General features: G+C 38.6%; 1 protein-coding gene and 1 pseudogene across 1 annotated transcript in view; both read right to left on the bottom strand.

Moving 5' to 3' along the window:
- USP50 (ubiquitin specific peptidase 50) overlaps positions 1 to 4,278 on the bottom strand; it is a 31,134-nt gene extending 26,856 nt beyond the window's left edge. The window contains exons 1-4 of the mRNA XM_065872576.1: positions 4,073 to 4,278; positions 2,311 to 2,505; positions 1,877 to 2,072; positions 34 to 243 (exon numbers count right to left, since the gene is read on the bottom strand). Of these exons, the coding sequence (XP_065728648.1) occupies positions 34 to 243; positions 1,877 to 2,072; positions 2,311 to 2,505; positions 4,073 to 4,125 (654 nt within the window). The 5' untranslated portion in view covers positions 4,126 to 4,278. The remainder of the gene's footprint in view (positions 1 to 33; positions 244 to 1,876; positions 2,073 to 2,310; positions 2,506 to 4,072) is intronic.
- A 6,964-nt stretch (positions 4,279 to 11,242) lies between these two features.
- On the bottom strand, positions 11,243 to 11,342 carry LOC136119492 (U6 spliceosomal RNA; annotated as a pseudogene).
- Between the last annotated feature and the right edge of the window lie 2,912 nt (positions 11,343 to 14,254).

Below are 14,254 nucleotides of genomic sequence, written 5' to 3' on the forward strand. Positions count from 1 at the left end.
ACAAAAGAAGTCTCATGGAGTAAGAATCCCTACCTGAAGAGAGCACTCGTATTTGGATGGAATGGGGAGGGAGAGGACGGTGAAGACTTCATTCTTGTAGGTACAGTTCTCACACTTTAAACATATGATGCTATAATTGAGCTGCCCTTCAAACAGCCGGGTGATGATGGAGGACTCGTTGGCAATCATCTTCCTGCAGAATCTCGGAATAGATCTTTTTTCATATGATCTTCTTCGGTGGTACTGAATAAAGGAACAAATTCACCCCAAATCAACTACTGGTTATCAAAATATTTTTAATAGAATGACCTGATTTTTCTAACAGAATGCTACCCAAAACCACTTAGTTTTGGATTCAGAAAATAAACAGAATAAGATCTTCTTAAGAGCGTATAATATGTGTGATTTCTGATAATTCAGTTATTTCCCTCTTTAAGTGAACCTGAGGAATGAGGACACCCTAACCCTGGTAAAACATATATCCATGGTGCCATAAACTGACAGTAAATGATAATGTGATATAGGGTCCTGCAGGCAGTTTTTCCTGGGCTGAGGGTAAGCTGCAAACTAGCTTCTGGTCATGCAAGCTGATCTAGAGGTAAGATAAAGGAATTGGATCTCTCCTCCAGTCCCTTCAGGTTACGTTCCTTAGTCTCTTCTTTTATTGTTAGAAAATAATTTTTTAAAGAGCAAATCTTAAACTCCAAGGGCAGCCCAATTTCACTAGCCTTGTAGCCTGATTTGAATCTAGCTGATGCTCAGGAACAGTATTTCCGGGAGCATACCCTGACTGGTGATTCTACAGCCTCAGCAGAATATACATTCTGAAGGTGCTTTAGCTCCACAGTCAGCTATGTTTTGGAACTGTGCACAAAGCTCCGCTTTGGCTGCTTCTTTCATCACACCCACCTGCCCGTGTCTTCCCCCTGACAGTAGTTTGATGCCTCTAACTCCAAGTTTAACCTTGAGAACCAGAACGCTATTTATTTCAGACCGGTTGCAGATGAGGACCTCAGTGATTTTTACTGACCATCACCCTCCCCTCTGGCTAAAAAAAGTGCTGCTGTGAATATTTCAGTAAAAATTAAAAATGGAGCTGAGGATTGCAGATGAGAGGGGTTAACAGTAATAGTTTGTGGTCTTTCATGATAAGTGTCTCCTGGCTATGAGGTAAGCTAACAGCAGCACAAAGACACTGCATAAAGTCTAGGGCATATCTTTGGAGAGTGTGGTCTCAGATCAAGGCTGAAGGTAGTGAGTCTTATAAATAAAGGCAACCTCCTTAGTAACTGGCAATTTCATGTTTTATTAAATGTATGTCCTAATCCAGTGAAGAACTCAGGTTAGGCACATTTAGTATAAAGATGAAACTGCAGTTTACAGATCTGTCCTTTCACCTTACACCAAGCTTAATATTTCCTCGGGTTTGTAGCTACCAAGAACACTTGTTTTAAATTGTAAATTTTATATATTATACCTCATGAGGAATATATTTTTATAAAAAAATGTAATTTTCACTCTAAAAAATAGTCAATGCAGATGTTACTGCCAAGGGAACTAGACCAGTGGTCCCCACACCGGCTGATTACTGGAAATCCCAAGTGAGTTTTCCCAGAAGACAACGCAGGCATTCTAATTCAATAACACCAGAGGGCCTAAGAAGCTGTGCCATAAAATCTCCCCAGGTGATTCCGATAAACAGCCAAGTTTGGGAAATACAGGCCCATTCAAATACTAACTTGAATGTTCCCCATAGTGACCCCAGCACCTGTGCTCAGCACCGAGTAGGCAATACTGACTGAACAAATAAAAGAATGAAAAGTGAAAGTTGCCGATAGAGCTAAAGGTCTATTTCAAGGCCATTAATTCTACTTACCTTTTTCAGAGTTTCATGAAGTTCATTCAGGACATAAATCAAGAATTCCTGAGCATCTTGCTGCGTTTTTTTCATAAATGCTGGGTAGAGTTTGCCAAAAGCTGACCAAAATATTTCTGGTGAGACACAGTCAGAGTCTCCAAGCCACATGTCTGTCATCATGTAGGCAAAAGCAGTGGCAACCTCACTGCAATCCCTTGGAAGAAGGAAGGGAAATGATTCCGGCTAAGCATGTGGCATCAGACCCCAAACAAAGCTTCATTCATTTCTTGGTTGACCTTCCCATTTTACACACCCTAGAAATGGGATCTGGGGCACTGCAGCCTCTCCTAACTGGTTTAGCCCTTCATAGGGATTCTAGAGGGTCCCTTCCCTAACCTCACCTTGGAGAGCAGGGGTGAGGGCCCGGCTGCAGGGATGGCAAATTGTCTTACTTTTGAAGAGCGGTAATGTACTTTCCAGAGAGAAAGTATTCCACCAGCGGTGAGATGCTGCAGAGACACTGTAAGATGGCATTCATGTAGCATGTGTTGCCCAGGTTCTGCAGACCAGTCACGCCCTGGAAATGGGGCTGGTTCTCATCAGCCCCATTAACTGGAAAGGGGTCATAGTGATCTGTGCACTCTGTGCTGTGTTGGTGCCACATGGAAAGAAAGGACAGCATTTTGAGGAAACAAAATACGTACAAATGAAATAAGGCCATCTCAACCTAATGACACAAAGAAGAGTCCTTCATAAGACTTCCACCAAACACATTCCCTATCAAAGACAGAAGGATTCGGACTTGGAGTCTAAAATTGCATTACTTTGTTTGGGACTCTTTGAACAGTGCCTGCGGCCAAATAAGCAGAGATAAAGTTTCTTCCTTAAACCAAAGCAAGAGGACAGAAAAATTTGGCCTTTCAGAGACCTAGAATTGCTTTGCTAAAATGCAGACTTCCTCTCTAAATATCAAAGTATTTCCTTTTTTGCTGGGCAAGTAATTTAATTATTATTACCAGTAATAATAATAATAGATAGTAGTTAATAACAATAGCTATCTTGTATTGACCTGACACTATGTTAAGTACTTAACATGAACTTTCCCATTTAATTCTTTCAACAATTCTATGGGGTAGGTACCGTTATCTTTAAATCCTGTTTTACAGGTGAGATATCATGTGTAAATAAATGGTTTCGTCATTTGCCCACGGTAATATACTAAGGCATGTGCAGTGGCACACAGAGAGAAGGGATATCTATCTATCTATCTACCTACCCATCATCTGTCTGTCAAGAGTTATTTGGATTTATATATCAAATATTAGGAGTATATATGTGTGTGTATATACATATATATGCCATATATATATTTGAGAGCATAATATATACACATATTAAGAGAATATATACATATATTAAGAGCACATATGTGTGTATGTTATATATGTATATATAATACATACATATATAAACACACACACATACATAGAGGGGGGAGAGAAAGAGCATTTAGTTTAAATTTTGATGGTCACTTACCAGCTACATGATCTGGGACTCATATCTGTTTCTCATCTATAAAATAGGAATAGTGTTACCTGCCTTATAGGATTATTGGATTGTGAGGATTAAACAATGCAAGGAACGAGGCACAGATTACATAGTTAATGGTAACCTAAAAAAATTTCTTTAAAGAAATGACTGATCCAGGATGTCCTTAACAGTAGCTACGGAATTCGTGTGTCCATGTGGATCAACCAGACCTGCACAGAGGAGAGGGTCCTCTTCTTTCCACACAGAGCTTCCTTTTGTAATTTGGCTACTGTACCAGGCAGCCCAATATCTTCATCCTTTTAGGTTTTCTTTCCACATAGTATCTAAAATTGGGACTCCAAGAGACAGCTACCTCATGTCAGTATCTCTACTTACAATTCTGCCAGTTTGAAAAGTGCTCGCTTTTACACGGAGGGACACTTCCCCTTTTATTTACCAATGTCACAGGAGGCCCTGGGCTGTCACTCTTTAGGAATAACTATTGGCTAGATATTAAATAACATCTTCCCATCCCTTCCCTTTGGGAGACCTCCAATGGGTCAACCCTGAGGAATCCATTCAAAATTCGGCATGTACCTCATGACCCCTTTAAGCATGGCTTCCCCCCACCCCACCCCAGCCCAGCTAAACTTATCTAGAAAACTGTAGTAGATAGAGGCTCACAGGACATAGTAGATACCGAAGTCATCTGCAGTGAAAGGCTGTTGTGAAGCCATTTTAGTGAAACAATGTTGGTCTTTCACTTCTATTCAGGAGCTACATCTAATCCTTTTAACTTCATTTCTCCAAGCCTGTTACTTTGGTTCTTCTTGTTTGTAATAAACAACTTACATGTTCCTTCCTACTTTCAGTAGCTGCAAACTGATTTCATCTGTACTTCAGGTACCTTCCAACTTGGATTTCCCATACATCATAATCCCTTACATTACACTTCAAAATTCTAGAATGCTGCCTGAGATACTGTTACTTGGTTGCTTTAAAACTTAAAAGATTAGATTTCAGAGAATTAACTGAACATATAACCTCTCTTCATCTTTCCAAGTTTCTCTTATATATATATATTACAGACATACACACACACACAAACACATACACAGAAGATTTGCCTCCACATCAGTGGATACTATGGCAACTCTGCCCCCTTAGGGCACTCATCCAGCTTCCCAGTGACCACACCACTCCAGGGACTTTGAGGGACTGTGTCTCACACCGGGGAAAGAGGCAGATGGCTTTTGCTGCTTCCCAAAATGCATAGCATTGGGATAGACTGGAGTATTTCCCTTCACAGTCATCAATTATAGTGCAAAAGAGGTATACACACACACACACACACACACACACACACACACACACACCCCTAATGCCACACTGGGCAAATAAAATTATTCATCAAAGAAGAAGTTATAAGTTGAGAAATAGCAAAGCACACATGAGCTCCTGAGCTCTCATTTTCTTCACAGAGAACTGTGCTTAAGAAAGCACTTCAAAAAAAAAAGAAAGAAAGCAATTCAGCCACATAGCACACAGAGATCAGCTCAGTGCTTTGTGACCACCTAGAGAGGTGGGATACGGAGGGTGGGAGGGAGGCGCAAGAGGGAAGAGATGGAAATATATGTATACATATAGCTGATTCACTTTGTTATACAGCAGAAACTAACACACCATTGTAAAGCAATTATACTCCAATAAAGATGTTAAAAAAAAAAAGAAAGCACTTCAGTAGACAGGGACTCCCCAACCCCTGCAAAGAACCGCTACCCAATGCTCTGTCTAGATGAAAAGGGGTCAGAGAATACATGTGACCAATAGCAGTGATAGCAACCTGGTCGAGGAAGTGGCCTTGTTAGAAAGGGGGAGCCTCTGGAGTTCCGGAGCTAATACCAACATGTTCTTCCTCTGAGCTAACTTAGAATCTGTAGAAAGTAGGTAAAGAAAGAGCCATTAAGGCCAATTCAATTCATCTTTTCTCAGCTCTCCATCTAGTAAAATGAATGAGGTAATAAAAGGAAAAAACTCTTCAAAATTGTCAGTGTCAGGAAAGAAAGAAGGCTGAGAACTATTTCAGATTAAAAAGAACCTAGAGAAACAAGACAAATACTCAATCCTGGGTGGGATCCTTTGTCAGGAAAAAAAATAGTATAAAAGGACATTATTGGGACAGCTGATGAAATCTGAATATGGATTATATAAGAATAGTTTTATATCTGAATTTTATAAAATTGTATTCTGTTTATTAAAGATAATGTCCTTGTTTTTAAGAAATACACACTGAAGGATTTAGGGATAAAGGGGCATGATTTATGCAACCTGCTTTCAAATGGATCAGGAAAACACACACAGACACACACACACATGAGGAAAGGAGGGAAGAGGGAGTGATAAAGCAAATATGAAGCAGATGCAGCCCAAATGTCTGCAATTGGTGAATCTGAGTGAGGGTATATTGGAGTTCTTTATCCTCTTCCTGAAATCCTTCTGTAAGTTTGAAATAATCTCAAACTAAAAAGTTTAAAAAATGAGAATGTAGTAGACATATTTGTAATTTGGATTTATCTCCAAGGTACAGTACTGGTAAGTCAAAAAGCAAGGTGCTTAAGAGTTTGCCTATAGTGTGTCCAAATGCTTATACATATACATTTAAATTTATATATTTATACTCAGGCTACACAAAGACATTAAGAATAAGCACTTTTTGACACCAGGATAAGGGATCCTGGCAACTAGAGGTGCTAACTCTTGCAGCTATTTGATCTTTGCAGCCTATTTACAGAGGAGTTTCTTGAAGTCACCACAGTGGTGATTCTGGAGGACGTGAACCATATCATCCTGCTCCTTTTGTCAGTGAAGTTCTCCCAAGACCTTCAGTTTCTTCTAATCAATATAGTCTTGCTAAAATTTCATTTTAATTTGATGCTGGGAGGTAAAAATACAATTCATATTCATATGTTGATCTTGTATCCAGGAACCTTTATAAACTTACTTAAGTCTAATTTTTATTTAGGTTCTTTGGATTATTTCCTTTCCAATTTCTTATGCCTTTTATTTTTTATCTTTTGAACTAGCTAGCACCTCTAGTAAAACATTGAATACAAGTGGGATAATAGGTATACATAGCTCATTCCTGAACTGAGGAAAAGTTTTGTATAATTCACCATTAATTGTGATGCTTACTAAAGGCATAGTTGGGTTTTTTTTTTTGGAGAGTTGTAATCATGAATAGATTGTGAATGTGATCAGGTTTTTCTGTATCTTTTGAGGTAATCATGAGATTCTATCTTCTTTATTCTGTTATCGTGGTTAACTATTGATGATGGTCACACATTAAACCCATATTCTATCTCTCGGAGAAACCTATCTTACTTGTGATATAGCATCATTTTCATGAATTGCTGGATTCTATTTGCTAATCTTTTGTTCAAGATTTTTGTATCTATGTGCATGAGTAAGATCACCCATGGATTAGTGTTCTATGCTGTGTAACAAATTACCAAAAAATTAGTGGTTTAAAACAACACCCATTTACAATATTATCTCAGTTTCTGTAGGTTGGAGTCCGGGCATGGCTTAGCTGGGATCACATATTGCATTTTGTTATCACATCTCTCTGGGATCCTTCAACCTGAAAGTTCTTATATATCTCCTTGACTTTCAAGAACTTGACCCTTTTGAAGATTACTGGCCAGTTATTTTGAAGAATACCCCTTAATTTGGGTTTGTCTGATGTTTCCTCATGATCAGATTCACTTCATGCATTTGTAATACAAATATCACAGAAGTGATGCTGTGTTCTTACTGCATCATATTAGGTGCAACACAATGCCAGCACTGGCAATGTTAACTCCAATCACTCATAAAGTGGGGCCTTCCAGGTTTCTCCAATGTAGTTACTTTTCGTTTTTGTAATCAGTATTTTGTGGGAAGGACTTAGAGACAGTGTAAATGGTCCATTCTTCATCAAACTTCCATACATTAATCAATGTTGCTTAGCTGGATTAATTATCACTATGGTGGTTGCCAAGTGGTGATTTCCTAATGCTGTTATTCCAATTACATTCATTAGCTGATCCTCTACTATAAAGAGAAGTTTTATCTTTTCCTCATTTTTTTTTTTTTTTAAATCATGGTGGACTCATGAATTTCTGTTTTATTCACTGGATTAGAATCTGTTATTATTATCATTTGTTTCTGATGTATAAATCGTCTCAAGATTAGCCAGCAGGAGGCCCTTCAAGATGTTTTCTGTACCCATTTGACATGTCCCCATCATTCTTTGGGCACTTCCTTACTTTTTGGTACAGCAAGGTCTTCCAGACTTACCTTGTCTTGTCCCTGTCCCAGTCCTGAAGTCAGCCATTTCTCAAAGAGCCCTGGTTCCTGTTAGAGGAGAACAGTATTTAGAAGATCTGGGAGCTAGGTATACTCACACTATTACAGTGTCACAGCCCCCCATTACTCTCAATATGTTTCCTTATTTGATCAACCCCTATGCATGTAAATTATCTCCTGTTGCTGCCACCCCTGATTCCCACCCTATTACACTACACACAGACACCATCCCTACCCTGCTTCTCTGACACCCCACATCAAGTCACTGCTGCCCTGCAACAATATGAGACCTAACTAGATTGGTCTCAACTATGGCTTTTAGACTAAAGTGTGAAAGAACGAAGGAAGAGAGGAAGAAAGGAATCAGGCTCTCCCTGTTATTTTCTGCTTCTGATTTTGATGGTTTACTTTTTTTTTTTTTTGGTCTCTTTTCTCAGATGGCTTTAAGTTCACTAAAACTGCACCAGAAATTAAGCAATATGGCTTTTTAGCCTGAGAGTGAGTGTACAAGTGTTGGGGTGGGATGAGGCTGTCAGCAATTGTAGGCAAGTCTTAGCGGACTTTCAGCGGGAACAGACTGCAAAGACGTGTGGGAAAAGAATTCTAACACACGTGGGTAGATTGCAAGTGTTCCGACAGAGGCCAGTAATGCCCACAGAGGCCACTCACACTGTCATGGGAAGAACCCGAAAAACATGGGTCTGTCCTGCAAATGTCTGTTGTTGTACAACTATTTGAAGTATTCTCTTATGATTGTATATCTTATCTGTGATATTGATTATAACTTCTCTTTCATTTCTAATTTTATTTATTTGGGCCCTGTCTCATTTTTCTTAATGAGTCTGACTAAAGGTTTATCGATTTTGCTTATTTCTTGAGTTAGGCCTGTATTGCTATAAACTTCCCTCTTAGAACTGCTTTTGCTGCTTCCCATAGATTTTCAAAATTTGTGTTTTTATTTTCATTTGTCTCAAGATATTTTCTGTTTTCCTCTTCAATTTCTTCATTGACCCATTGGGGTTTTTCTTAGTAGCAAGTTGTTAGGTCTCCATATGTTTCTTTTTCCATTCTTCTTCTTGTAACTGATTTCTAGTTTAATCCTGTTGTGGTCAAAAAGAAGCTTAATATAATTTCAGTCTTCTTAAATTTATTGATAATTGTTTTATGGCCTAGCATGTGATCTACTCTGGCGAAAGCTCCATGTGTACTTGAAAAGAATGTGTATTCTGCTTTTTTGGGGTGGAATATCTTGTACATATCTGTTAAGTTCACCTGTTCTAACATGTCATTTAAGGCCAATGTTTCCTTATTGACTTTTTGTCTGGATGATCTATCCACTGATGTAAGTCAGGTGGTAAAGTCCTCTACTATTATTGTATTACTGTCAATTTCTCTCTTTATGTCAGTTAATATTTGCTTTATGTATTTAGATGCTCCTATATTAAGTGCAGATAGGCACACATTTACGAATTTATAGCCTCTTTTGGATTGATAGCCACTTTATCACTATATAATGCCCTTCTTTGTCTTTTATTATAGACTTCATTTTAAAGTCCACCTTATCTGATGAGTACTGCTACCCCAGCTTTATTCGTTTCCATTTGCATGGAACATCTTCCATCCCTTCATTTTCAGTCTGTTTTCAGCTCTGAAGTGAGCTTCTTGTAGGCAGCATACAGATGGGTCTTGTTTGGTTTTTTTAAATCCAATCAGCCACCCTATGTCTTTTGGAGCATTTAGTCCACTTACATTTAAAGTGATTATTGATAGGTAGGTACATATTGCCATTTTGTTACCTGTTTTCTGGTTGTTTTTGTAGTTCTTTTCTGTTCTCTTCTCTTAGTCACTTCTTTGTTGTTTAATGATTTTATTTAGTGTTATGTTTGGGTTCCTAATTTTTGCATATATATTTTTGGTTTTTTATTTGTGGTTACCATGAAGTTCATATATATCGACCTATATCTACTTATTTTAAACTGATAGTCATTTCAGTTCATTTTAAAAGATCTCCATTTTTCACTCCTCCACCATGTTTTGTTTTTGATGTCATATTTTACATCTTTATGTCTATCCCTTTACTGTTTATTGTAGTTACAACTGATTTTACAATTTTGTCTTTTAATCTTCATGTTAGCTTATTTCAGTGGTTGATCCACTGCCTTTACTGTTATTTGCATTTGCCACTGAGATTTTCCATTTCATATATTTTATTTCTTGTTATAGTTTTTTCCTTTTCACTTAAAGAAGACCCTTTAACATTTCTTTTAAGGCCAGTTTAGTGGTGATGAACTCTTTGTTTTTGTTGTCAGGCATACTATCTCTCCTTCAATTCTGAATGATAACCTTGCTGGGTAGAGTATCTGAGGTTATAGGTTATTTCCTTTCACCACTTTAAATATATCATGCCACTCCCTTCTGGCCTGCAAAGTTTCTGCTGAAAAATCAGCAGATAGCCTTATGGGGGATGCCCTGGATGTACCTCTTTGTTTTCTCTTGCTGCCTTTAAAATTCTCTATAATTTCTGCTGTTTCAATGATGGTATGTCTTGGTCTCTCTTTGGGTTCATCTTGCTTGGGACTTTCTGTGCTTACTGGACCTGGGTATCTGTTTCTCTCTTTGGGTTAGGGAAGTTTTTAGCTATAATTTCATCAAATACATTTTCTGCCCCTTTCTCTCTCTCACTCCTCCTTATGGGATCCCTATAATGTGAACCTTAGTACACTTTATGTTGTCCTAGAAGTCGCTTTAACTATCACTAAAATATATATATATATATATATATATATATATATAATTTTTGGCTGTTCTGATCGGGTGATTTCCATTATTCTAACTTCCAGGTCACTTGTACGTTTTTCTGTATCACCTAATTTGCTATTAATTCGTTCCAGTGTATAGTTTTCATTTCACTTATTGTATTCTTCAGCTCTGATTGGTTCTTTCTTATATGTTCTGTCTTTGTTAAAGCTATGAGTTCCTCAATTTTTCTCCCGAGTTCAATGAGCATCTTTATGACCATTTCTTTATAGTCTTTATCAAGTAAATTACTTATCTTCATTTTATTAGGGTTCCTCCCCCCTTGAGGTTTTATTTTGCTCTTTTGTTTGAAACATATTCCTGTCTTCTCATTTTGTTTGATTTTCTCTGTCTCTATGAAATTAGGTGAAAGTTACCTATCCCAGTCTTCATGGTGTATGGGAACATCCCTATGCAGTCTGTGTGTGGCCAGTGGCTTTAGTGGGAGAGCAGGACATGAAGTGAACAGGGGCCATGTCTTCTCCTGGGGTGTATTGGCAGCTGCCTCCTTGGTGGGAAGTAGGGCTGGGGTTGGAGGGGCTAGAGTCAGTTGCAAGCTAGAGCTTCTCCTGGTTCAGTGGTGGTTGCTGCCATCAGGGGGGTGAGTCCAGGGCCCAAGGGGCTGGAGCAGGAGCCCTGAGGGAGCTGGGCTTCTGCTAGGAGCAATGGCACTCTCTGCCATGGTTGAGGGCATGGCCAGGGTCTGAGGGGGAAAATATGGAACACTTCAAAAATTTGTGTGTAATCCTTGTCCAGGGGCCATGCTAATCTCTGTATCATTCCAATTCTAGTATATGTGCTGCTGAAGCAAGAATTAGATGTTTTCTTTTTGCTTGAGTTTATCCTTAATATTTTCCAAGAGAATTGTGAACTTTTTGAGAAAGCCATTAAATAGCTGGGTTCAAGCTCCCCCTTTTCACTTAACAATATTGCTTTCTTGTCTCCTAGATACTATAGGACAGGTGAAAATTCTTATGTCAATCTGATTTTTCTCTCCTTTGTATACTTACCTTTTTTTAAAAAATTTATTTATTTTTGGCTGTGTTGGGTCTTCATTGCTGCACACAGGCTTTCTCTAGTTGTGGCGAGCTGGGGCTGCTCTTTGCTGTGGTGCGTAGGCTTCTCATTGTGGTGGCTTCTCTTGCTGCAGAGCATGGGCTCTAGGCACGTGGGATTCAGTAGTTGCAGTACGCGGGCTCAGTAGTTGTGGCTCACGGGTTCTAGAGCACAAGCTTGGTAGTTGTGGCACACAGGCTTAGTTGCTCCGTGGCATGTGGGATCTTCCCAGACCAGGGATCGAACCCATGTCCCCTTCATTGGCAGGTGGATTCTCAACCACTGTGCCATCAGGGAAGCCCTGTATACTTACTTTTTTGCTCATTTGCAGAGTGACCAAAATGTGGCATTAAGTAGGTCTTTTCACTTATTTCCTCTCTTCTAGGTCTTTTAATCTGGAATGCCTATTAAATAGTTATTATATCTCATTTATTAATCTAGAAGATATTTATTGTGACTCTACTTTGTACCAGTCTCTGCGCTGGGTGTTTAGCAGTGAATAAAATACAAGTCTCTACCTTCAGATAACTCACAGTCTACTGACCACTTAGATTTATTCTCTGTGCTTCCAACTCTTCCCACAAATTTTCCATTATTTTGACTTCCGTACACTTGCACTTGTATGGTTACTTGACTTGAATTCTCTTGATGTTTTAGTTTTACCTTTGTGCTTAGGGCAACTTTTTACATCTTTTTTTTTTTTTCCTAATCTCACTCTTAAAGTCTTAAAGGATAACATAAAAGTGCCTTCAATTGTTGAGATGATGATGGAAAAGACATACACTTTGAGCACATTATACACATATACACGTCTCTTAAGCATGTGCTGACATTTTAACTACACTAACAAAAGAAGCTACAAGATAAGTTCCTTTATAAAGAGAAAAATCACTCTCAGAATGTTCTCTATTCATCATACCCTCCTCTCTCTATTAGAACTTCCAAGAGAAAAAAAGGTAGCATGAAGAGACCTATTATTTGAGTACTTTTATTTGCTGAGTACTTAACTCACTGCACCTTCACAACAATATGAGACAAATATTGTCAAATAGGCTTGCTCAATAAGTTAGTCAGTCATGGAATAAGTGGCAGAGCAAGAATAAGAATCCGAGTCTATCCAGCTTCATTTTGCACTGTGATATATACAGTTACTACAGAATTGAAAGGCCCATGGGATGTTGTAGGATATATCAGTACTTCCTTTTATAGCCAGATAATATTCAACTTTTGGATATATCATATTTTATTAATCCATTCATCCAAGGGACATTTGTGTTGTTTCCACTTTTTGGCTGTTATCAATAACGCTGCTATCAACATCTGTGTACAAGGTTTTGTGTAGACATTTTCATTTCTCTTGAGTATAAACATACACCAAAGATTAAAACTGCTTTGTCATGAGCTGTTTTTTTATTGATGCAAGTTCTTTACACAAGTCCTTTATCAGATATACTACTTGCAAAATTTTTCTCCCATGCTGAGTTGTCTTTTCACTGCTGATGGTGTACTTTGAAGCACAAAACTTAAAAATTTTGACAAAGTTCAATTTGTCTATTTTTTCTTTTGTTGCCTTTGCTGTTGGTGCTGTATCTAAGAAACTATCACCTAATCCAATGTCACAAAAATTTACACCTACGTTTTCTTCTAAGAGTTTCATGATTTAGGCTCTGACGTTTAGGTTTTCAATCTTTTTTTTTTTTTTTTGGCTGCATTGGGTCTCAGTTGAGGCCCACAGGATCTCTGTTGAGGCATGCGGGATCTTTCCGTCACAGTGCGCTGTCTGCTTGGGCTCCTCTCTAGTTGCGGCGCGTGGGTTTTTTCTCTAGCTGTGGTGCATGGGCTCCAGAGAACGTGGGCTCTGTAGTTTGTGGCAAGCAGGCTCTCTCGAGGTGCTGAGCACCTCTAGTCATGGCACGCAGGCTGTTGCCCCACAGCATATGGGATCTTAGCTTCCTGACCAGGGATCAAACTCACATCCACTGCATTGGAAGGCAGATTCTTTACCACTGGACCACCAGGGAAGTCCCTTCAATCCATTCTGAGTTGACTTTTGCATATGGTGTGAGGTACTGATTCAACTTCATTCTTTTGCAAGTGGGTATATAGTTGTCACAAAACAATTTAATGAAAAGTCCATTCTTTCCCCATTGAGCTGTTTTGGCACCCCTGTAGGGTGCCAAAATTAACCACAAATTTCTGGACTCTTAATTCTATTTTATTAATCTATAAGGCATAACACAGTCTTGATTTGTCTAGCTTTGTTTGGGAAGGAGTATTTTAGCAGGCTTTTCAGATAGTTGTGGACATTCTTATTTGAGACAATACCAAAATTTGACAAACCCCTGTAAACTTCTTCTACCCTGCTAGAGTTTCACTCACTTCTTCACTCATGGACCATTTTGTAATCCATGCACAGAGCATCTGGAGAACATTGGTTGTTTTGCAGATCATCCAAATGTTGACACATTTCATATAAACTATCAAAAACAACTGTTGTTAAATCAGCACTGATTATATTGGAAAAGTATTGGGAAGCTGTCATGCTACAGTGTGAAGAGGCAAGTTTTCTAAAATTCCAACTTTCTCTTGAAAGTTCAAATTTTAGCAGTAACAAGTACTGTTAGTTTTCTGCCAAACACTCAAGTCAGAAGAACCCTGGTTTGTCTG

Source organism: Phocoena phocoena, chromosome 2, assembly GCF_963924675.1.
Source record: "Phocoena phocoena chromosome 2, mPhoPho1.1, whole genome shotgun sequence".
In the NCBI taxonomy this organism is placed as follows: Eukaryota; Metazoa; Chordata; class Mammalia; order Artiodactyla; family Phocoenidae; genus Phocoena; species Phocoena phocoena.